The 25943-nt window shown below is 36.6% G+C and overlaps 1 protein-coding gene across 2 annotated transcripts; it reads right to left on the bottom strand.

The window, feature by feature from the left end:
- Window positions 1-701: 701 nt before the first annotated feature.
- On the bottom strand, window positions 702-24889 carry PM20D2 (peptidase M20 domain containing 2). Of its 2 annotated transcripts, XM_044676411.1 has the most exons (8): window positions 24389-24889; window positions 20858-21006; window positions 14987-15129; window positions 12072-12226; window positions 10576-10711; window positions 5330-5437; window positions 4390-4566; window positions 702-3016 (listed from the first exon to the last, which is right to left on the bottom strand). In XM_044676411.1, the coding sequence occupies exons 1-8, from the start codon at window positions 24827-24829 to the stop codon at window positions 2979-2981; spliced, it is 1347 nt and encodes a 448-aa protein (XP_044532346.1). In that variant the 5' UTR covers window positions 24830-24889; the 3' UTR covers window positions 702-2978. The 2 variants fall into 2 exon arrangements, with proteins under 2 accessions (XP_044532346.1, XP_044532347.1); XM_044676412.1 differs by having other exon boundaries at window positions 702-4566.
- Window positions 24890-25943: the final 1054 nt, after the last annotated feature.

The following is a 25943-nucleotide window of genomic DNA, read 5'->3' as shown; positions in this document are numbered from 1 at the left end:
TTGAACCCAGGACCTCCTGTGTCTGGGTTTGGCTCTCAATCTACTGAGTCACCTAGCTGCTCCACCTTAGATTTTTTGAATATATGACATAATGTTCTCTGAATAATGGTTTAGAAACAAATCATCAGATTTCAAAGCAGTTAAATCTAAAACTGACATAAGCTGTACTACCTAACAATACATACATGCACCGGCCTTTTGTGTACCATTACAAAGAACAACCTAATGAGAAAAAGGCATCTGCTATGATAAGTATAAGCGTTCTTAAGAAAATGACCTAAGTCCTCCTTTGCAAAAGCTATATTATATATTCTTTAAAATTACACATATAATTTGAAGATTATAGTTACAGCTTAATTTACCTGAAAAGCAATACATTTCTAAATATACCTTTCCTGTTGCTAACTACCAAGACCAGAGCACTGTGGTCCCCCAAAAAATATATGGCAATCTTTAATGATTTTTATTCTGCTTCATTACTCTTAGACTAATTAGCTAGCAGCAAGGGCAATGAATTCACCTTTTTGCAAGAATTCCCTTCCACATGACCCTACACACCTAGCTTTAAGATAATTCTTTAAAGGATTATGGACATGTTTAACATAAGCAAAAATGTTATCACCAGAAGTTTACACAGTAGGACTGGATAATAATTCTAAAAATATGAAGTTTCCCCATCAAGTACATTAAAACAACTCAAACATTTTAAAATGTTTTTATTTCATTAGAATTTTATTTGACATTTCTAATTGGTGATCTCTAAACAGAATACAGACTGATTAGTGGAAATATGCAATCAGAATTGGCCATTGTTAAAATACAAGAAAAGACTGTCAATAAGGAACCCTCTATTGTTGACTGTAAATAAATACCATGACTTGAATTCACTCATATGTTCAGAGGAGCAGGGAAATACCATAATGATTAATGATTCATGATTCATATCCATCTTGTTTTTATAAATAAATCCTACAGAAATGAGGAGGTAGGGAAAAAAAAGCAATTCAAGTTGTTGAAGCAACACAAACACACCATGCCATTACAAATTCTATATTGAGAGGCAAAGGCCGTACTTTCAAATCAATAATATCATATAACTTACTTTGTTTTCTTTTCTTTTCCAAAAAGAACTTGAGTCTGTAATTACATCAGATCTAATTAATTCAAGCTAACTCAAAAATTGTGTTAAACCAAAGTTAGCATTTGTAGTTTCTGAAAATTTTGTTAAGGAAATGACAAACAAAGGATTGTAAAAAATCATGTTTAATTAACTGAAATTATTGTGGAAAGTTTCAGCCTGTCATACAGTATATAATAAGTATGTCTTACACATAAACTTGTCGTAAATATTTACTGAATTGACTTAGGTGTAGCTAATAAAAGTAATTCTACTCACTGAAATGAATTTACCCAGTGTCTAAAACTGGGGGAGAGAGAGAGTTAATAAAACTAAATTTCTTTTTAAATTATGTAATTCAAAATTTATCAGTAATACATCTAACTGTTCCCCCTATAATTCACAAAGAATGAAAAGTAATTATTAAAAACCTTTCTTCACCCATTCACTTTAGAGATAATGTTCCATAAATAATTTACTGTTTCTTTTTTCCAAGAAGCATATACTGTTATAGTCACAAAACTTGTCATCAGAGATTAATTTATCTTGGAATATCCATCTTTCCTTGATTTAAAAATAAGGTAGTTTCTAAAGATGGAATTGCAAAAAAGCCAGTGTTGGCTTGATGTTAAGAAAAATTTCTTAACAATTAGAACTGTCCAAAAGTGGAATGGGTCAGCTCCCCTTGGAAATCTTTAAGAAAAGGCTAGAAAATCAATTCTTGGGAAGGTCAGAGTGGAGATTCCTATCATGTTTGAGTTGGACCAGATGACCACTGTGGTCCTTTTAAAACAAAATTCTGAGATTCTGTAATATTCTTTCAGCAAGTATTTCTCAAATACCTATGCACAAGGCCCTGTGATGTGGAAATAAAAATGAGAAAGTTGCAATCCTGACCTCAAAAAGTTTATAGTCTAATAAGAGAGAGATTATATTTGCAAAACTCTCTTATGTATATTATTTGTCAGTCCTCTGACACAACAGGGATTATTATCTACCACTTTACAAATGAAGACGCTAAGTGACTTGTCTATGGAGACAAAGCTGTCGCTACAGGGAGGACATGAAGGCAGGACTCTCCTGACTTGAAGGCACTACAGCATGTATAACAGGACACATAAGGAATATTCTCTAAATCTATTAGGAATGACATTCTTTTTCAAGTCTTGTCACTGTTCAAACTAATTTCGAAAAAGCACTTAATTTTCCCCTTCATTAAAAAAAATAATAAGTAGTAGGTATTTGGATAGGCTAGGCTTGTGCTAGGCTTGAAGTTGGGAGGTCTTGAGGTTTAGAATTTGGCCTCGGACACTTCCTAAATATGTGACCGTAGGCAAGTTAATTAACTCCATTTGATAAGCCCTTGCTGCTCTTCTGTCTTAGTTGATACTCTTGACAGAAGGTATTTAGAAAATAAAATATATATACAATTTACCCAAAAAGCAGAAAGGAAAAAAATTGTATGCACACCAAAAATAAATAGGCTCTTCATTTAACTTTTGCTTTCTATGGCAAATCATATAGAGACTACTTACTAACCAGTTAGAATAAGGTTGAAGATTGGCATGAAAAATTCAAAGATTCTGGCCTTGGTCCCCTAGGATGAAGGTCCTTAAGGTACTGTGGCACAAAAACCAAATTCCAAAGAGATAAACTTTCAGTACAGGGGAATCCTGCCTGCTAATTTCTAATTATGTGATAGAGATGAGTTACAGTAATGCCTATAAACAAGAACATGAAGTTCATGGCAGTATTTCTTTCCATGGGGAAGATAGTATTTCAGTTTCGCATGAGGTTTGGCTCAAGTAATTCATTTGTTGTAGGAGAAGCTTTCTTGGCAAGGAAGGTGGTAGGAACAAAGTCAGAAAGGAATGATATGTTCTAGAATATCATTAGTACCTGGAAAATAGAGTAAAATAATATATTTTTCCTTTAGATAAAGGCTTCCCTCTAAGTAAATTGGCTATGCCAAACTGAAAGCCTATCAAATTGAGAAAGTAAGCAATAAACTTGCTTCTCATACCCCAAAAATATCTTTTGAAATACTATGATGTCTATACCTAAAAGTAAAATGTATTGTAATTACCCAAGACTATTTGCTGTTAAATACCCAGGCAGGAGAAAATATAAAGAAAAATTCTAAAAGCCATTATGTAGAAAGATTTATTGTCCTGGGAATATTTAAGGTAATAGAAAGCAATGGTGTGGCTGGGAACTGAAGGAAAATCCCAGAATAAAGAAAATCTGAGCAAGGAAAAGTGAACTATTAAGTATAGGCCACTACTTTCATAAGGGATGGTACTGATAGGATCCTTCAGTGGTGAGTATGTCACAAGTCTGACTGCCCACTATCTTAACCTGACTCAAAGTTTTTATCTCTATCTATAGGAAAATTTCCAGCCATATGATAAAAAATCAGAGGGGAAATACGATTTTCTTTATTGTCACTTGGATCAATTATGTCTATTGTGTAAAGAAAGAGATATGTTATTCTCAAGTCTTAGTCCCAGAAACTATAGACCTAAAAAATTCATGGGGAACTTTAAATTTGGAGGTAGAATAAGAACCATGGAATTTTAGAGCTGGAAAAAATAGTGAGCAGTTTTCATTCAATTCCCTCCTTTTATAAAGAGTCAAAAGAGAAACCCAGAAAGAGTAAGAGACTTGACCACACAAGTCAAATGTCCCTCCTTATGGATTCTATTTTTGGGGAAACTCAGAGGAAGAAGTATTATCATCATACTAGATCACCAAGGCTAACAGTTCACAAAATTCACAACACATACAAGTTTCCTGGCTCCTTTTCTTCTCACGCCTCTTAGAATATTCACATATTATTAAGGTGCATCAGGTATCTCTACTAAGTGCATCTACAAAAGACTAGTCATATATTTTAAAACATTTTTTCATAGTATATATTTATAATCCTGAACCTCCAGCTTCCAAAAGCATGTTAATTCTTTTGGACACTGGATTCTAAATCTGATTCTTTTCAATATTCACTGTTGCAGTAGTACATATCTAGATCTGTAGCAGTGCATAGAATACCAGTCATTTGTGTGGGAGGATTGAGTTCCAAGTTATATTTAAAATGTCATGAAATATAGATCTGTGAAAATTTATTTTAGATTACATGAGGTAATGATGTGTTTTCCCCTTTGATTGTCTCTCACAATTTCAAAGTACCAGAAACTTGCTCCAAGAGGGAAAGAAAAATGTAATCCTGTCCTAGTTTCCTCATTAAGGAAGAACTGATTTTTAACGTGACTCACAAGTTGTGCTGAGGTCTTGGTTTTGATCTGTAGTATTAAAAAATTCCTCTTCTTGAAGACTGAGTCTAAAGTCCTTTCTGATCCTTTCCAGCAAACCTGGCTTGAAAATCACATCTAGAGCTGTCATCGCCAGAGCTTTAGCAGTACGCAGAGTGTAGAATTGTGCTTCTTGGGATCCTGGAAGGCAGAAGGAAAAAACTCAAACAATAAACACTGAAGTACCTTATGTGCTAGGTACTAGGGCTATATAGACAAAAATGGGAACGCCCCTTCTATCAAGGAACTTCAACTTTACTGGGGAGACAACATGTACATATCAGAAGGTATAAAGAATAAATGAGGAAAATAAAAACTTTCCAGACTCACTGCAAATTAAAGTAAAACCTACTTGATAATGAAGAAATGCTTCATTAATTTAATGTTCCATCATTCCCATTCTCCTCCACCTGTACGCCATCCACAGCTAAATTTTATTCCCAGGCTGGCACCTCTACCAGTTACCTAACATAGTTCAGGAGTACTTTCTCATATTTCACCACCAGTTGGTAAATAACTTTAGAAAATTCTGGGTAATTTTAATTATAACACAATATGCCACAAAAGAAAATTTGCTTCTTTTGGTCCAATGGACAGAGATTTGGACGCGGAAGTCAGAAAGACCTGATTCAGATCTGGCCTCAGGCATTTTTACTGGCTGTGTGACTCTAGGCAAGTCACTTAATCGCCATTTGCCTCAGTTTTCTCATCTGCAAACAGGGAGTAGAGCAGCAGCTACCTTCCAGGGTTGTGGCAAGGATCAAAAGAAATAATATCCATAAAAGATCGTGCAACTCTCAAGGCACATTATGAATGCTAGCTGTTATATGCTAGTAATTCTCTCCCCTTGCCCTGCCTCCAAGATAACATATTTCAAAGTCTATGCACTATCAATAACTCTTACCTGCAGCTGCAGTATATTGCTCAGTATGATTCAGTGCATCGGAACCAATATAAAAATAGGGGTGAATTCCAGGAACCACAAAAGTAACATTTCCAAAGTCAGTGGAACCTTGGAACATATAAAATAAGAGATATATTTAGTTATTCAATAATTAAAAATTCATTTTCCAAGTTCAGAAATGCAAATATGTTCATAATGAAAGCAGTGACACATTTTTTCAAAAAGACAAAAGTCAAACTGTCCAAGAATTAAGATACTGGAATATAGGATGTAAATGTATATCACTTGACCTAGGTAATTCCTCACAGTCAGAAAAACCAACCCCACTTCTGTAACACAATGCAAAATAAAGTATCAGGCAAAACGTAGTGAGCACATATGCATGACTACCAGATGCTTCTAAATTTCTAGGTCAGTCGGTTTTATTAAAAATTAATACTACCTATCCAAATGGATCAGACACTCAAAGTCTACTTGTAAATCAGTTTAGTATTTTTGAATTCAGGACATTTTTTTCCCCATGAAATTGTTCTGATGAAAAGCAAAATGAATAGAACAAAGAAAATCTTATATACAGCTACAAAATTAACATTTGAAGAATTACTTGTGAAGGTCCACTTTCGAGAAAGAAATGATAAAAAGAAATATAAAAGATATAGTTTATATATAGATACATTTGGGGGGGGGTACAAATGATATGTTCTCTAGTGCTGGGAGGGGAGGAAGAGAGGGAGAAACCTGAGAATAAAAAAAAAGTTTTAAACAAAATTGCTTTGACATAAGAAAAAGATTTGTTAACAATTAGAGTCATCCAGAAGTGAAATGGGCTTCTTCTGGAAGTAATAAGTTCCCCCCCTGGAAAAAATGTCTAGTAAAGGCTAAACAAGTATTTCTTGAGGATATAATAGAGGAGAATGAGACTTAGGTATGAGTTGGACAAGATGACCTTTGCAAAGACTGTCTAAATTTCATAAGCGATAGCTCAATTGAGGGTCAATCTCCATTTCCCCATATCCCTCTATTCTCTGTCCCTTGCAGTGCAGCTTCTGCTCTCCCTCCTCCTTCCCATTCCCATTTTGACTGTAAAGTTACCCGTGCATTCACACTTCTAAACCCAATGATTTCTCACTGCTCATTCTATTTGACTTCCTTACAGTTTTTTCTCTTGTTGGCTACTCCCCTTCCTCAAAGACAAGTCTCTCCTCCTTCAGCTTTTGTGACAATTCTCTCTTGGTTCTCTTTCTCCATGTCTGACTTCTCTGTTTTAGTCTTCTTTAATAGATCATCAACCTAGTTCTGCCTACTACTTATGAACATATACCTCTTCTCTCTATATACATATATATCAATATTCTCTCCATTGTTACTATCTCTAGCTCCAGATGTTCAATCAGCTCCACGCAGATAGTGCCTAAATCTAGAGTTTTAGATCTTTTGACTCTATTTTAAATGACCATCTATCTGCTAGACATTTCCATCCGGATGTCCCATAGGCAAATCAAACTCAACATATCCAAAGGAAAACTCATCCTTGCCCTACCCCAAACTCATGAATCCTCTAACCTTCCCTATTTCTTTTGGAAACATGAGCATTCTTCTAATAAGCCATGCTTACAAACTTGGGGGTCATCCAAAGATTGACTCTTGTCTCACCTTCCACATCCTGTGACTTGACAGAATTTGTCAGTTCCACCAATACAATGCCTCTCAGCAGCATGGCCTGGTGTCCTCGTGTGCTTCAGAATCAGGATGACCTGAGTTCAAATGTCACCTCTTCCACTGACTAGGATATGACGTAGGGAATGCTGTTTAATCTCTTTATGCCTTTGTTTCCTCATTTCTAAAATGAGGTAAGTATATACTGAGGGAAGACTTGATGACCTCTAAGGTTTCTCCCAGGTCTAAGTCTATGACCTATGATCTTACAACCACCACCTTTGGTCTACTCACATAGTTAAGACTCTCATCAAATCTGATCTAGCTCAGCAATAGCCCCATCCCCACTCCCAAGTTGTATCCTGTCTTTCATCTCTAATCCGGCCTCCACAAAGATGTCCAAATGATATTCCTAAAATACAGATCTGGCCACAGCACACACGTACTTAAGTCTTTCACGGTTTCCTATTGATTCTAAGAAAAATAGAAAGCTTTTCAAAATCTGGTTTTCCAGGCTTATTCCATATTTACCCCACTTTATGTACTCTGTCTTCTAGTAAAAATGGACAACTCGCTATTCCTCATACTCCATCCCCAGGAGCCACCCCTCTATAGAGATCTATGTCTGAAATGGGATCTTCCTCACGTCTGCCTCTCAGGGCCTCAACCTTCCTTTAAAGTATGATTCAGGTGACACCTCCTACATGAAGCCTTTTCTAATGTCCCCTAGTTGGTAGTACTGGGCTCCTAGGGAAATTTCTTTGCATATAGGTATGTGTATGTATTTCTATGTGTACCTGCTGTAACCCTTCAGTCCAGAATACAAGTTCCTTTCATCTTTGTACCTTGAGTCCCTAACCCAGTACCTTAAACCTAAAAGGTGTTTCATACATGTCTATTGGATTGCATAAATACTGAATAACAAAACATAGTACCAATGTTCTATGGGAAAATGCATTTAGAGCTCTAATTTGCAATGGCAAGAACATCATGCTCCAAAGGACCAAGAATGAGTACTCCTCCAGGCACGAACATCTGTTGGCTGCATCAGGGGCAAAGATGGCAATGGGGGGAAGGCTAGGGCAGGAGAAAGACAGGGCTTTCAGGTTACATATATGGGGGAGGGAGGACAAGCTAAGGGTGAGACGTCTCAGACAGCTAACATAAACATGGATGAGGGCAAAGGAAAGAAGCAAAAGGCTTATAATAAGAAACTTTAGTGAGATAAGTTTGAATTTAGCAGAGCAGATGTCAAGTACTTGGTATAAGGAGAATAGGTTCCTGTTTAACTTTTTTTTTTGACTAGTCCTATGACCATGAACCAGTGAGTTATAGATAAAATGAATGGAAGTTTGACTGAGATAGGCATCTCAAAAAAAAGAAAAAGAAAAAGAAAAGAAACAACAAAAAAATCCAAGCTACTAAGATCTTTCTCTATTTATCAAAAAATTTAATTACTATACAGACTGACTATTGTACATTAGGAACCAGTGAAAACAATCTATGGTAGATGACATAGCCTCACTGACAAAGTTGTTACCAGAAGCCAAGAATCTAGACATAGAAACACATTTATTGCAGAATCTTTGAAGTAAAATAATGGAAGTGAAAGGACCACTGTTTTCATCTGATTGTAAGACATAAAGCACTATAAAAATGTAAGGTCTGGTGGCAGCTGGGTGACTCAATGGATTGAGAGCCAGGCCTAAAGATGGGAGTTTGAACCCAGGGGTTCAAATCTGACCTAACTTCCTGTGTGACCCTGGGTAAGTCACTTAACCCCCCATTGCCTAGCCTTTACCACTCTTCTACCTTAGAACCAATGCATAGAGTATTGATTCTAAGACAGAAGATAAAGAGTTTTTTAAAAAATTAAAATAAAAATGTAAGGTCCCAATGACATCTATTGGAGTTGTTTTTTCTGCCCAAAGTGAAAAACTGGTGAGAAGTGAGAAAGACGACTAGACGTGTATGCATGTGTGTGTATGTATGTGTATGTATATTTATATATGTGAATATGTATGTTTATATATATGGTGTTTTTTGCTTTGTGTTTCTTTTTTCCCCATGAGCTACCATGAGAATTTCTGGGAAGTTAATCAGTATGAAATCTAACTGTGTACAAAGAAAAGGAAGAAGACGAAGAGTGAACAAAAAAATTACTTCCAGAAAAATTCAAAATCCTAACAAATATCCATCTTTATAGGGATTAGGAGAAAATTTGCTATATAAACATGAAGTGATTCTCAGAATAATTTAAAAAACCATAACCTGGCAAATCAAAAATATTTTAATCACTTCTATACAATGATAATAGCTAAGGTCATTTTACTGCTTATGTTTTGGTGTATTTCCTAACACTGTATCTTTAACTGAACACTAAAAATTTAATTTTGTTGCAGGCTCATGTCATACTATGTATTTTGAGGCACTTTCCTCTTAATAATGGCATATTGATTATAGTAGGAAAACTTAAATGAAACCTCAAGGTTATCTCTAGATTGAAAACCTGTACTAAGTGTTCTTTGTTGCCTAGCAACAAAGCAACACAAACACCACCAACTCCCTATACAACTAAGAACTATTGCCCTGGCAATGACCCTGCTTGTTTATAAAGAGGATTAAGGACAACTTGTTAGAGTTTTCCTTTTCTTTTTTAAGCAGTTCATGATCCAGGATTTAGAGAGAGAAGATTTAGAGATCATCTAGTTCAAACTAAATCAAATATCACCAATGTAAATATCTGAAATTTTAAAAAAGCCAAGCATATGGCTACTTCTAAAAATAAAATGAACCCATCTGGCATTCTGTATTTGCAGAAGGGTCCATTTGCTTCCCTTAGTCCTTAATTTCAGTTGAAGTTAAATTTAAATTAAGGTTAACTAAAATAAGGTTAACATTAACTTTAATTTAACTGAGAGGAAACATTCCCTTCCATGACAACCCATGCTCTTCTATTCCTCTACATACACAAGGTAACTCTGGTATAATGGACAGAGGGATGGTCTTAAGAGTCAAGAACACCTAGGCTTAGGTCTCATCTCAGACACAGAAGTGACCTTTACTCTTCAAGATCCTGAAGAACCTTTAACTCTGAGCATATCACTTAGAAACGCTTTAAAAGTTAACTAGAACCTAGCCTCAAATGCTTCCTAGCTGTGTGACCCTGGGCATGATAATTTATACTGATTCTAAGACAGACGGTAATGGTTTAAGAAAAAAAGTTAACCAAGGACGTAAACCTTTAAGACTGGTTGTAGAACCAGTGATTCCCAAAGTGGGCACTACTGCCCCCTGGTGGGTGCTGCAGCAATCCAGGGGCGCAGTGATGGCCACAGGTGGTTATCTTTCCTATTAATTGCTATTAAAATTTTAAAAAAAATTAATTTCCAGGGGGCTAAGTAATATTTTTTCTGGAAAGGCCAAAAAAATTTGGGAACCACTACAGAACAGTAGCCCATCTGCATATGTAGAGAAATTTCCTCAAGGGAGCCCATACTCAGATGAAATGACAGGCCCAGACCCAAAGAGAGGGAGGGGAGGTAAAGACCTTTGTCAACAGCTAAATAAATAAACACTCTTAGAATTACCTGCTGGCACATTTGACATAGAATCTGATGAAATAAATTCTATTCCCAGCTTCTTTCCATTGTCTATGTAAACTTTCCATAGGCTCTTATTAGGAAGAACATTGTAGTAGTCATGTACTCCACCTTTTAATTCCACCTAATAAAAAGATGGTTATTAATGATGATTTAAAAAAAAGAAAAAATAGAATTTCAATTCAATGAAATTATAAGCACTTCCATTTCCACTAAACTATAAGCCTTTGAAGAAGGCAATATTATCTTAATTGCACTGTATAACTTGCACCCAGGATTTTATCTCCTACTGTGTGAACGTTCAAGTACATACAGAGTCTCATTATAATGATGTCCCGTAGGGTTCAGACCAAGAGTACACCATTATGCGGGGAGGATTTAATTCTCTCATTCTTCTTGCCAGTTTCAAAGGAAGAGGTAATTTAACCTCTCTGTCCTTTCCCAACTAACCCAGTAATTGAATCTATTTCCTGCTATCTGTTTACCAGAAGGAATATACCTTCTAGCTTCTGTTTATATATTCCCTTGCCTAGAATGCCTTCACTCTCCATACTTCTTAGGTGACTCCAGTTCTTCCTTCAAAGATCACTTGAAGTCTCACATCTCCCAAGAAGTATTAAATAACAAGGCTGGCCTCCTGGAGATGTTCCCTTCTTCAGAAATCCTATAATACGTGGCGTCTCTATTACTTCTTAGCACTTAAAAGATAATACAGATAACAGTTCAAGAGAGTATATGTTGCCCCTCTCAATTAGACTGTGAATTTAGGATTACTGTAGCACCTGGCACAGCACCTTGCACATGCACACAATAGATGATCAATAAATATTTGTTGATCTGATTGATGTCAGAAATTCCATAGAATAAAAAGGCAGCCCTCACTGATCTTATTCCAAATTCTGCTCTGTGACAAAGTTCTGATGTTTACTATGACATACCATAAACATAATTGTTTTTATCCCAAATGCTTTTTTTAAAAAAAATCGGCTCTTGCCAATGACTTGTTTCTTTTAATAGAGATCTTATTACATAATAAGTCCAAAAAGGGTAAATTACATTTGCCAAAGACAATAAAAACAGATAAATAGCACTAATTTTTGTAGCTATCATAAATTTAATCTATAATTTGCCAAACATACTTTTTCCTAAGCATGGCAAATAAGAAGGCCAGCATCAACTATAAGAGACTTAAGGTCTTGTGAAATATAAACTATTCAATCAAGTGACAAAATATTCTTCTTTTTTATAGTTATAATATTCTTTGAAGTTGAAAAGGAAAAATTCATAAAGCTAAATCAAGACAAAAATAATCACATAATTATGTTAATGGACTTTGATAATCTGATTTTCCTCTTCATTTGTCTCTCAAATTTTTTTGGTTTAAAATGTAGAGAAAAACCAAACCAAGGTCATTCTCCCTCCAAACCGTTTCCCCTTCCAAATATTTCTGATTAATAAATGGATTAGCTCTTAATATTTCTTACTGTGCATCCTGTAGCCAAAGCAGCAGCTCTAAAACAGTCTTCTGCTTTTTTAATCAAAGCTGGAAGCTCTTTCATTGAGGGTGTGCGCAAGTAATAAATTAATTCAGAGTATGAGGGAATGATGTTAGGTTTCACACCACCATTTTTAATTATACCTAAAAAAAAGTCAGATTATTAGAGTAAGGCAAAATAAAAAATTGCTAAAAGCAATGGCTTTTAAATTTTAATAAGAGCATAAAGCTTTTCAACCAATGGTCATATAAAAAGGAAGATTTAAGATTATTGGTGCCATAGAAACTCCAATTACAAAGGAATTTTTGAAAGTTACATGTACTTTTATTTTGTGATATTTACCAACTCTGCAACATGAAATTAAATTTAATAGTTCAGTATAAGTCTTGAAAGTCTTACTCAAACTTTAAAAAACCTTAACAATGCTTCTTTCTCAAAGGATCTATCTCTATCTTCTCTGAGAAAATTTCATAGCTCCAAAGTTTCTTCCCTGTTCTTCTTCTCACATTCTGATATGTTCTAACCTCCTGTCACAGGTAAGAGTTTCTCTCTGTCTCCTTCAGATTTTATTTTCCTCCTTAGGCTCAACTTTATTATTATCCATATTTTATGTATTTGGGTATAGTCATGGGTTGACTGTTTTTGTTTGTTTTATTCCTTCTACTAACTGGGAGATGAGGAAAACATCCCTCCAACCCTTTTACTTTTTCCAACAAGGAGATCAAATGGAAATTGTGTGTACCTAGCAGTAACTAGCAGACACATAAACATAAAGCAGTCTCTGTTGCTCACTACAAAATTTCTCATCTTGAAGCAAAACGTGTCAGTCTTCAAGTTTTCTAGTGTCTTCACACTGGCCCAAGCTCTGCCAGAGATTCTAAGATGAAAGTTTATTCTGGTCTTCCAAGTTTTCTGTAAGAGGCACTAGCTGGCTATGTGGATGGAATGCTAGGTCTGGAGTCAGAAAGATCCGAGTTCATATCCAGCCTCAAACACGTACTATCTGTGTGACAGTGGGCAAGTCATTTTAGCCTGTTTGCCTCAGTTTCTTCATATGTAAAATGAATAAACCCCCATGGACAGCACTGGCATTGTGGATAGAGTACAAGTCAGGAATACTCCTCTTCCCAAGTTCAAATGTGGGCTTGGGCACTTATTAGCTATGTGACCCTGGGCAAATCACTTAATCCTGCTTGCCTTGGTTTCCCTGTCTGTAACGTGTGGCAGAGAAGGAAATGGCAAACCACTCCAGCATTTTTGCCAAGAAAATCTCAAATAGGGTCACAAAGAGTCAGATATGAACGAAATGACAGAACAACAAAGTTTTCTCTAGAGATGGACTCTCCAGTGACCAGTTCTGGGATTTCATCAGGGTAGGGGGTTTCCATGGAAGAAACTCCTTCCAGCACTGCAGATCAGCATCTCTTTCAAAGCTTACAGACTTAGAGATCAGTCTAGGGCAGTGACGGGCAAACTTTTTAAAGAGGGGGCCAAAGGAAAGGAAATGATCATCTGTCAGTCTGTTTCTAAGGCAACTCTTTCGAAGTTTCATTGTATTGTATCCTACTCATTGTATTCGTCAGATTAGGAATGTCGGGAGACCAGATAGAACATTTCATGGGGCCATAGTGTGCCCATCACTGGTCTAGGGTACTGAAACTTTTGCTTTTGACCTACAATTAGCAGATTTCAGCCAAAGCTCTAAGGTAAAGAAAAGTTATAACTCTCCCAAGAGAAAGTCATAAAGAAGAAATTCACCTTCCTGTCACTATGTACCTATTTCTTCTCTCCTCTCTCTGCTCACCTCTTAACTTTGGTCTCTAAAACACAGGATCATAGATTCAGACAGGTCACCTAGTTTGACCCTCTCATTTTGTGGAGGAGGAAATATATCATGGGAGGTTGAGACTTGCTTGAGATCACACAGGGAGCAAGAGTCAGAGGTGATGGGGCAGCTAAGTGGCTCAATGGACAGAGTGCCAGGCTTGGCTACAGGAGGTCTTGGGTTCAAATCTGACCTCAGATGCTTCCTAGTTGTATGACCATGGGCAAGTCACTTAACTCAATTTGTCCAGTCCTAACCACTCTTCTGTCTTGGAACTGATATTTGGTATCAATTCCAAGATAGAAGGTAAGGTAATTTTATATATTATATATGTGTGTATAATATTTTTAAAGGGCCACAGGTAGAACTTAAGGCCAGGTCTTCTGATTCTAAAATTAATATTCTACCTGACCCCTTTCTCCCTACCCCCAACCTTTGTCATCATCCAATACTGTGATATGTAGGAAATAACTATTATCTATTTTTAAAACTGGGAAAACTAAGATAGAGAATCTCACAATTGACCAAAATATGATCACGATGGAAATTTCTACACTCATCTTGAATGACAAAGATATTATTTCCCTTTAAAATTACTACATACAAATAGAAATTGATCCATTGAATAGATAAATAATATGAGCAACAATATCCAAACCACTACTACTAATAATAACTAGCATTTATATAGTACTTTATGATTTGCAAAGCACTTTACACAGATAAAATTTTATCTTCACAACTACCTTGGGTGGCAGGGGCCATTATTATCCTCATTTTACAGTTAAGGAACCCGAGGCAGGAATTGGTTAAGTGACTTGCTGAGGATTATACAGCTAGTAGGTGTCTGGGGCTATATTTGAGCTCAAAAGCAATGATCTTTTAAAAAATACTTGAAGCCAGGGCATGTCAGTCTTCATTGCATGCATTTTTGAAAATATGTCATACTAAAAAGCAGTTTATTTTGCCAACACTTAAATGAATAAACATTTGGAAAAATTATTCTTATTAAAATTTTATTAAACTCCTACTGAGTATAATACTACTCCCTGTATAAAAGAAGTATTGACATGCTTACCATGAACTCTCCAGGAGGGTTTCATTTGCTGTCTTAAAACTGAAAGATTGTTGTATGCAAGAACAGCAGCATCTAATGCATTGAGACCTTCCCAAGGATAAGCAGCAGCATGAGAAGCTTTTCCATAGTATTTCACAGTCACACTAGGAAATAAATATCACGTGTTATCTATTTTCTTCATTTAAAATAAAGTTTAAAAAAAGTCTAATGTAATTACTTGAGGAAACACTCAATTATGATTATTTAACAAATTTATAAATTCTATAACTCTCTATGATTATAAATTACAGAGAAGATACCAACCTGTATTGGTAAAAGGATTTTCCTTATTTGAGATTTCCCTATCGTAATGAAGTTATGGATCTAGCATCTATTTCTATAAACTATACAAAGTATCACACATGAATTGACTAGTTTTTGTTATGGAAAGCAAGGAAGAGGTTAGGAAGTAGACCATAAACATGTTAAATGGCAGTGGAAATTTATGACAACCAACCAAAAGCTGAATGCTATATGCAATGGAGAAGTGGGTACTTTTTATGAAAAGAATATATAAAAATAAGGAAGAGTTTGGGAAAATGTATATCAGATAAGCCTCCCTTGTTATCTGAAACTGAAGGGGAATCAAAAGTAGGGGTGGAGAGGGAAAAAAGAATCTAAGGTGGGTGCCTTAGATTGTTTCTTTAAAAACTGGGTAATGGCTGAACAATCTGTAGTATATAAATACAAGGAAATATTTTTTCACCTTATTAAATGATGAAAGAGATTATTTAAGAGAATCCTGAGTCAGGAGAATTGATATTTAAAAACATGAGAACAATTTATATAAATATAACATCATAAAGAAAAATGACTGAAAAACTTGAGAACTCTGTTCAAAAAGCCAAAAGACCAGATGGTTCATGATGGATTGCATTATCAACCTCTGACAAAGGTGACAGACACAAGGTATAGGCAGAGATTCTTAGACAGGGCCACAATATGGATTTGTTTGTTTGATTACCTTCTCCCCTTTCTCTCAGTTAATTGGGTTGGGGGTGAGGGGGAAGATAGCAATAGAGATGCCAAAAAATAAAAAGGACCCATTGAAACCATTTTTTAAAAATGCACAGAGAGAACAAAAGGAAGTTCAGGAGAAAGAGCAGGCAAGCAGAACAGTTTTTAAAGTACTATGTGGAACTAATAACATACTTTTTTAAAGTAAATGTTGTGAAGTAGAAACTAGTAATTTCATAAAGATCCTCATTTTGTGTTCTGCTGTAGGTATGGAAATGCTTTTTTTTGGTGTTTAAGTTCAAAATAAAAAATTAAATTTAAAAAGGGGATACACTATTTTAACATTCTAATGTTGAAATAATTAGTTATTAGAACATTGTTTTTTCTATTTTCCATGAGAAAATGGTTGTCAGTCAAAACTGATTTTAAAGAATCTAATTAATTAAAATTGCTTCCAACATTTATAATTTCTACCAATCCTTGCCATAAAATTCTTCTCATTCCTTTTGTTTACAACCCTCCTATGAAAAACTAGTCTATCTCATATTTTTATAAAATTGTTTTTCTCTCTCTAGACTGAAACAAAAACTATTTTTATCAACAATACATCAAACCATTATAAATTACTTATCCCACTTTCAAATCGTTCTCTTACCAAGGTTAGTTGCTTAGTTACTATCACAACAAAAAGATGTTGGCAAAGAAATGCCATCAGCCTGCCTTTATGCTCAGGAGATACTTTCAATTACTTTCTTTTTTAAAAATTTGTAAGAAAAACTATTTTTAGACACTTGACTACGTATGTCCTATTATATGTCTAACATTTAGATCTATCATTATTTAACTCCAAAAATGACTAAAGATGACAAAGCTGAAAATCTTTTAAGCATTTATGTAAATAATCTATTTAAGAATATTTCAAGAGTAGTATCAAATTGTTAAGAAACTATTATTAGATTTAGTCAAAGAAGCAAATGAAATGGTTGCATCCCTAGAAATTTCATGTCATTTTTAGATTGTTTCCAAGTATTCCCTTAGCAAAAAAGCCTTTAGGTACATAACTTTATTATGGCAGTACAAAGCAGTGACTTGTAAAGCTGCGTATTCTTGAATCTTAATAACTCCTCCATTGCTAGCACAGTGTTCACACAGTAGGCCTTTGATGAATGCTTGCTGAATAACAGAATAGGTCTATTCTCTCACTATTCCCTTGAAACTGAAAAACACTTGTCAAGAAATTTCTTTGGAAGGTTGTTAAAACACACACACACATACACACACACAAACCTTCCATGGAAAGCATTCTAATATCAGTTCTACAGATCAATTTTCAAAACCATTAATAAAAACACCACAAATATAACTAGAGAAAAAATTATATTAATGGTTTTACTTTAGCAGTAATTTTTAAAATGAAAAAGCATTCATTTTAAGGCCTATGAAAAGCTCATACTTTAACTGTCAGAGAGGAGGACGGAGCTCTCCTATAAAATGTATTAAGTTCCAAAGCTCACCACTTTACTAGTACATCAATGTCAACTTTATTACAAAGGACATATGAAAATGACAGCAATAAATATGAGCTAATTTTTACAGTCTTTCAAGGTTAATCCTTACTAATGACACAAGTTAGAATATCATTTTGGACAGAAATTATTGTACATGTTTTTAATTTGGATAGGTAACGTGAAGTTTTGCCCAGAACAATCTTTTTCATAATCAGGATTATTTCTGAATACTCCAAGTAGATGTTATAGAAACAAAGTGGTTCAGTGGGAAATGTACTGATCTGAGGTCAAGAGAAATGCTTTTTATTTTATTTTTTTAGATTTTATTTATTTATTTCTCTTTACATTCTTTTTTTCCCACATTATTTTTTAAAGAATATTTTTTCTTTTTCAGATAAGGAAATCAAAACTATCAATAAGCACATGAGAAAATGTTCGAAATCTCTAATAATTAGAGAAATGCAAATCAAAACAACTCTGAGGTATCACCTCACACCTAGCAGATTGACTAAAGTGACAAGGGAGAGTAATGAATGTTGGAGGGGATGTGGCAAAATTGGGACATTAATGCATTGCTGGTGGAGTTGTGAACTGATCCAACCATTCTGGATAGCAATTTGGAACTATGATCAAAGGGCTTTAAAAGACTGTCTGCCTTTTGATCCAGCCATAGCACTGCTTGGATTATGCCCCAAAGAGATAATAAGGAAAAAGACTCATACAAAAATATTTATAGCCATACTCTTTGTGGTGGCAAAAAATTGGAAAATGAGAGAATGGCCTTCAATTGGGGAATGGCTGAACAAATTGTGATATCTGATGGTGATGGAATACTATTGTGCTCAAAGGAAAAAAGAACTGGAGGAATTCCATGTGAACTGGAATGACCTCCAGGAATTGATGCAGAGTGAAAGGAGCAAAACCAGGAGAACATTATACACAGAGGCTGATACACTGTGGTACAATCAAACATAACAGACTTCTCTACTAGCAGCAATTCAAGAGTCCAGAGCAAGGCTGAGGGACTTATGAGAAAGAAAACTAACCACATTCAGACGAAGAACTATGGGAGGAGGAACACAGAAGAAAAAAAACTGCTTGAACACATGGACTGATGGGGATATTATTGAGGATGAAGACACTAAACAATAACTCTAGTCCAACTATCAATAATATGGAATTAGGTCTTGATCAATGATACATGTAAAACCCAGTGGTGCATCGGCTAAGGAGCGGTTAGGGGGAGAGGGAAAGAACATGAAATATGTAACTATGGGAAAATATTCAAAATTTAAATTAAAAAAAATTTTTAAGAATATTTTCCCATGGTTACATGATTCATGTTTTCTCCTTCCCCTCTTCCCTTCCCTCTCCCAGAGCTGATAAGCAATTCCACTGGTTTATACAAAGACATGCTTTTTAATTACTAGCTCTCCAATCCACTTCCTGTGTGACCCTGGCCAAGTCTCAATCTCTCTGCACCTCAGTTCCTTTCTCTGTAGAACAACAAAGTCAGATTAAATGACCTCTAAGCTCCCTACCAACATTCAATACTATGCTACATATAGATTTCATATTTTCTACAATTTTGTATAGAGAAATTCAGATGAATTTTTTTAGATATCAACACAAGATTGGATTTTACAAAAATCCAACATGCTAGTCATTATCTACTTTAAAACTGCTTACCAATGGAAAATTTTTCTGTCTTAGGGTTCCTCTAGATCAGGGGTCGGCAACCTTTTTGGCCATGAGAGCCATAAACACCACATTTTTTAAAATGTAATTTCATGAGAGCCATACAGTGCTCACAATGTGCGCTCCTGTAACTGTGCCTGAAAAAAAATTGACTTTATGGCTCCTGCAGAAAGAGCCATATCTGGCCCTCAAAAGAGCCAGTATGGCTCGAGAGCCATATGTTGCGGACCCCTGCTCTAGAGGTTTTTAAACACTAGCATTTTAATGTTTATGAAAGCCCTCATGAAAGGTTTAAAAAAAAAAAAGGTATACCAAAAGACTTTCCTTGTCAGACACACAATGAGAAATATTAAATCCAGATTTAGAAAATGTCCTAATGCTAAAAATACGTTTAAATATTTCTTTGTTATAAAGTGACTACTATGTTCAAAGCCTCCCCACAAAGCCCTCTCCTCTGGTGTCTTTTTTTTTCAATATTTATTTTTTTAAACCTTTACTTTCTATCTTAGTAACAACTCTAAGACAGAAAAGTGGCAAGGGCTAGGCAATAGGGGTTAAGTGACTTGCCCAGGGTCACATAGCTAGGAAGAGTCTGAGGTCATATTTGAACCCAGGTCCTCTGACACCAAACCTGGCACTCTATCCAATGTGCTACCTCACTGCCCCATTTAATGTCTCTTTGGGTCAAGAAGAAGACTGACTTCCTGAATGCTCTGCCAGCAAACTAAAAGCTCTGGCAGGTTCTACCTGGATAAAAAGACTTTAAATTTGGCTACAACAACAGACCAAATCTGCTTTCAGAGGCCCAGCTGAATAAAGAGGCTCACCACCAACAGGTTGGTCACTTGATGGATTCTTTGGCCATAACAACCCATGAAACAAAGATAAAATGCAAACTGTCTTGTGTATCTCCCTCTTGCAGTGATGGTGACAAAAAATGGTACCCCAATTCTCAGACTGACTGCTGGAGCAAGTGAATCGAATGAATAAATAAAACCATAAGAGGAGAAGTGGAGTTAAATAGAAAAATGGCTCACACATTCTTTTTGGAGAGGAAAAATAGAGGGGCTGACTAAAAAGAGGCCAAAGGAAGCTAAAAAGCACCTTTGTTAAAACATTTGACCTACTTAATTCCATAGCAGTTAGTATTGAGAGGTACATGGTGGATGTGAATAAACTGACACAAATAATAAGAAACTTCAAAGAAAAGCTGGGGTAAAAAAATATTATCAGAGAAATGTGTACTCAAAACAGATGAGTTAGTCAACATGTGAGGAACAGCTTGGTAATCAGCTGTATGCTTCACTGGTATCCAAAAAACTCCCAGTTCAATGGATGGATCTTTTTCAGCATACTTATGGGAGGATATGAATAAAGGCTGAATAAGGTGAGCAGAGACCTGTGTCACTGGAGGGAAGGCCCACATCCCATGAGATCACTGGACCATTAAGAGGATGTGCAAGGGAATGGGATGCAAAGGCAAAAAATGAAAGTTTCTGTAGAACATAAACACACATGTACCCACACACACACAGAGACACACTGAGTCCTCCGGAGAAAACACTATATACAGGTAATATAAATATTTTGAAATTCAAATACTGTATCAAAAACATTCTAAATTCTAGTTTAAAGGAAGGTATCTCTTTTACTCAGCTTCCTTACTTACTCATGCTCAGCCACATCAGGTAGGTAAGCAGCATTTTCTTGCGATGGATGAGCCATAAAAACAACATCAAGATTTTTAAAAGCTCCTGCTTCAATTAAGTCAATCTTGCCACCTCCTTCTTCTTCAGCAGGAGTTCCCAGGACAGTGATCTAGAAAAGACCCAGGGGTCAGAAAAGTCCTAATATTTATCCACCAAATATCATACAGGTTCCTAGTGCATGTTTGTTTAGGACCTACTTCATTGTTTGTATTTTCAAACTATCATAAAGATTTTAGCTTCTAACATATGTTAGACTAATGTGAGTGACCTTTGATACTTAGAAATTCACATTTTAACTTACTTCACAATACAAAAGCAATCAAATGAATACCAATTTGATAGCAGAAATTTTGTCTGAAATGAAAGAGAACTAAAACTATTTGGTTTCAATACTGTTCAAGTCAGGTAGTCTTTAAAGTCTTTATTGCAATTTTTCTTGACTAAATGTTAGATATGCAGAAACAGTGATTGAACCTTTAATTCCATGGGCATAGAAAACTCTCTCTTCCTAATACATGTCAGTAGCTTCTGAGCAACTTAATAGTCTTGAAGAGTTGTCTAGACCAGTGGTGTCAAAATCAAATAGAAAAAAACTTGGAAAACCACATATTAAGATGATCTATGTTGTGTGGTATTTTATTTATTTTGCTAAACATTTCCCAATTACATTATAATCTGACTGGACTGCAGCCAGGACTTTTGCAGCTGTGAGTTTGACACCTCTGTCCTAAAGCAATAATAGGTTAACTGACTTGTCCTGGGTCACGAAGGCAGGATATATCAGAGGCATTTTGTAGTTTATCAGTAATAAGCTAATTATTTGCAAGGAGCTTTATAATTATTTATTTATTAGTAAATCCTCACAACACCCCTGTGAGGTAGGTGACAAATACCATTTTACTGGGAAAGAAAGAGAACCAGGAAGTAGAGGGACTTGCCTAAAGGGACACAGAAAACCTAAGACATTGTTGGAACTAAAATTCAAATCTGATGCCTTCCATTTTTATGCTGCTACCTCATTAAGAAGTTTTAAGATAGATTATTTTTAGAAGTACATTAAACAATCTTAAATACCACAGTTAGAAATGACCAATTACACAAACTTACTAATTCGTTTCCACCAGTTCAATCAGGCAGATTTATTGGTCACCAAACACCTAATTAAACAGAAAAGAACTTTACAGAATAAACATTTTACTTTAATATTTCATACTTGCTTCAAAACATATAATTTTAAACAGTCAAAAAATGTAATGGAAAAATAGGGCTCCTTAATTCCAAAATCATTCAACATTTATTAGGTATCTGGGGATACAAAGATGAAGAGTGATAAGATTCCTACCCTCAAAAAGCAAACACAATGAATTAAGTTGAAATGTATGTGTTACCATGTAAAAGAGATGACATATTTTTCCTAACGTGGTCAGTTATTATTATTTGAGAACCATATGGTTCCCAAAGTTTGGTTTCTATAAATTATGCAAATTAGAATATATATCTTTTTAAAAACTATCATGATCATCTGTATCTTAGCTCTCCAAAGCCCATCAGCTCCCATGGGTTCAACTATCCTATTTATGCAAATGATTCCCAAATCTACATATTCTAATCTTTCTCTTGAGCTCTGGTCCTACCTTACCAACATCTGGGTTCAAGGTCTCGCTGATACCTCAAACACATCCAAAACTGAGTTCATAATCTCCATCAACCCTGAGTCCCTAAGTCCTTTTCTCCCTGTTTTCAATGCATTTGTATTGGCAGTCTTACAGCAAGCCTAGAATGTTCTCCCTTCTCACCTCCTCCTCTTGAGAATCCTTAGCTTTCTTTAAGACTCCAAATCTCATCCATCTTCTGCAGGAGACCTTCTCTAGTCAACCAGAATCTTTCTCCCCAATTTTCCTTTGGAGATTATCTTCCATTTACATCTTGTACAAAGTATTTGTATATTGTTTTTCCAGTTAGAACAGAACCTCCTTGAGAGGAAGGACAAAGCTTTTGCCATTCTTGTATCCCCAGCACTTAGTACCTGGCATACAGCAAGAGCTTAAAAAAATGCTTTTTATGTGCCCCAAGCAATTCTCAGAACTTCTAATAAGCCTGGTTTGACAGTCTAGGTTTTTTTGAGTATTGAAAAAGGGAGAACCAAAAGAGGTTATCCATGTTAAGGAATAACCAACCTTTCCCTAAATGGACAAAGAAAAAAAAGGGGGGAGGGGAGTTTAAAGAAAAGGGAGAAGGGAGAATGGCCTATAAACAAAAAAGTAAAAAATTTAAAAACCTTTCATATTCTGCTTACCCAAAACAAGGCTGGATTCAATTTTCGATAATGAAATAAGACTCTCCTAATGAAATTCTCAAAACTAATTAAAAACTTTCTGTTTAAAATATGAAGCTTTTAATCCATGAAGGCAAAATTTTAAAAACTTAAAGTGTGAAATGAATTATGTTTAAAATGCTTCCTTGTTATTATAGAAACAATATATCTATGGGAGTTATAAAATATAAGGGGGGGGGGGAGGATCTCTCCAGCATTTAAATATAATGTGTCCAGAAATATAAAAAACAGCCAGAGGATTGACACCACTGTAGATCTCTTCAAAATACAGTATCCCTGTTTGTCCATTTATTCTTCTTTACTTTCCTCATTTTCCAGCTTTTGTTATGGATAACCCTCCCCCCTAAAGGAAATTGGTACAGACACCAAGCAAAGTCTTTAGAAATCCTCACCCTCAATCCTCATTCAAATTACTAGATGAGATGCTAGTTTTGGGGTTCAAAGACATACCATAACTAAGAATTTTCATGTCTGGGGGGAAAAGTCCCACAAACCAACCCTAAATCAAGGGCCATAAAGTGAGCCTTCAGTGGAGGGGACCAGAAAGGATACTATCACCCTAAAGGGTAGGAAGGGAGACATAAGTTCTGACAGAGCTCATCCCCAGGCTTCTGGTAGCTTCCCATTTAAACTTACTATTCTGGCTAACTAGGTGTTAGTTTTGCTATTTCTATGCTACTGAAGGGTTGCAAGTACTGCTAGCACCCTCTAAATTTTCCACCCTGGGATAAAAGCCAGGAGCTCCCCGACCTAGTTACAGCTCTGCTCAAAGCCATTCTATAAGGGAATAATTGGATGCAATCTATCCAAAAGTTATTAGACATATAGATAGACGGAGAGGTGGATAGATGGATGGATGGATGGATAGATAAGGCTGACAGACAGACAGACATATATCTGGTATGGGATCTTTCTTCTAAGATCTAGAAAAACCACATGGGATGGAGATAAGGGACAAGTTCCTTGCATCTATCCAGTGGGTTATGTCAAGTCTTAGAATGGGGAGTAAGGGGGATAAGGAGAGAGATTGGGGTCCCGCTCCTCCCTCACCCTCTCCAGGGAGACCACGGGTGTGTGAAAGGAGACGGGGGGGGGGGGGGCGGTGTGGAACAAATGCTGAAGCGCTCACCGCCCCCCAGCCGTGGCCGAGTCTCACCTTCACTGGCGGACCGCCCGAGTGGTTCTGAAGCGCCCCCTTCAGGCCTAGGGCGGCCGCTGCGCCCACCTCAGCGATCAGGTTGTGGCCGCAAGCATGCCCTATGCCCGGCAGCGCATCGTACTCGCAAAGGAAGCCTAGCTGCAGAGGGTTCGGGCACCCGACCAGAGACTCCCATTCCGCCCTGAAGGCCGTGTCAAGCTTGTAGTGCGGCTGCACGGTCCACGAGAGAGTCGGTGGCTCCTGCTCAAAGAAGCGGGTCAGAGCGCTGTGCGCCCGGTACTCCTGGTAGGCGAGCTCGGGCTCGCTCCAGATCTCCCGGCTCAGGGCCCCCAAACGCTCGGCGGCCTCGTCTATGCACTCGGCAGCGCGGCGCTTCAGCAGCTCCAACTCTGGGACGTCGCCACCGTCCTCGCCAGGCAGCTCCTCGTCTGGTCTCATGGCTGTCAACACCTTGTTCTAACCGGCGGAGGAAGGAACAAGAAGAGAGCGAAAACTATAGGTTCACGAAACAACCCGCAATTCTCAAGCGATCGCTACATCCTCCTTTTCAAGAGCCAGGGAGCCCCGCCCCTGCCCCGCCTGAGGATACCTCCGGTTCAATCACGGTCCTTCTTTGTCTCCTCTCCCACTTTCTCCCAACGTCCTCCGGACGTGCCTGCTGGGAAATGTAGTCAGCCGACTTCACCTGCTGTTTGCTTCCTTCCCTAGGGCTTGAAAGTGAACTACATTTATAACGCTCACTGTTTGTTTTTATTTTAGTCTCCCCCACCGGGCCGTGGTTTCTAAGTACAGAAAAATGCTCTAGAATTCGAATGCAAATTCCAGACAAAGGCTTGTTGGGAGCAGGCCGAGAAGGCACCTAGGGTCTCCGCTAGTGGGCAGTTCTTGGAGTTCTTGACTTGTGATTCATTAATCCAAGCTTCCATGGGTAGATTTCAGGGATCTGTGAACTTGGTTGGGGACGGAAAATGGCATCTTTATTTTCACTTAACCTCTCACTAAAACTTAGCGTTTCTTTCATTTGCTTAAAAGCATACTGTTGAGATGGGGTCCGAAGACATAATAAAACAGGCTACTAGCCTCTAAATAGAAAGGTGATAGACTCAATAACAATTTCAATAAATAATAAGCACCTACTATGTGCCAGGCATTTTACTAAGCAATGGAGAGAGAGAGAGAGAGAGAGAGAGAGAGAGAGAGAGAGAGAGAGAGAGACAGAGAGACAGAGAGACAGAGAGACAGAGAGGGAGAGAGCATAGAGAAGGCAGTCCTTGCTTTCAAACAGTTCCTAATCTAAAGAATGACAAGAATACAGATTGAGAGTTTTTTTAATATAGCCAATTTAAGAATTTATTTAACCTAAACACATTTGTATAAGAAGTTTTGTTTTTCATGCTTTCTCAATGGGAAAGGGGAAAGACGAGAAAAGAAGGAAGATCTTGATAACAATAAAATAAAATTTACTTTTTTTAAAAAAAGGGGGTCCATAGACTTCACCATACTGCCAAAAGGCCCCATCTCACACACAAAAAGGTTAAGAACTCTTGGTTTT

The sequence above is a fragment of the Gracilinanus agilis genome, chromosome 4, assembly GCF_016433145.1.
Source record: "Gracilinanus agilis isolate LMUSP501 chromosome 4, AgileGrace, whole genome shotgun sequence".
NCBI lineage: Eukaryota > Metazoa > Chordata > Mammalia > Didelphimorphia > Didelphidae > Gracilinanus > Gracilinanus agilis.
This window is presented reverse-complemented; position numbering and strand designations above follow the sequence as displayed.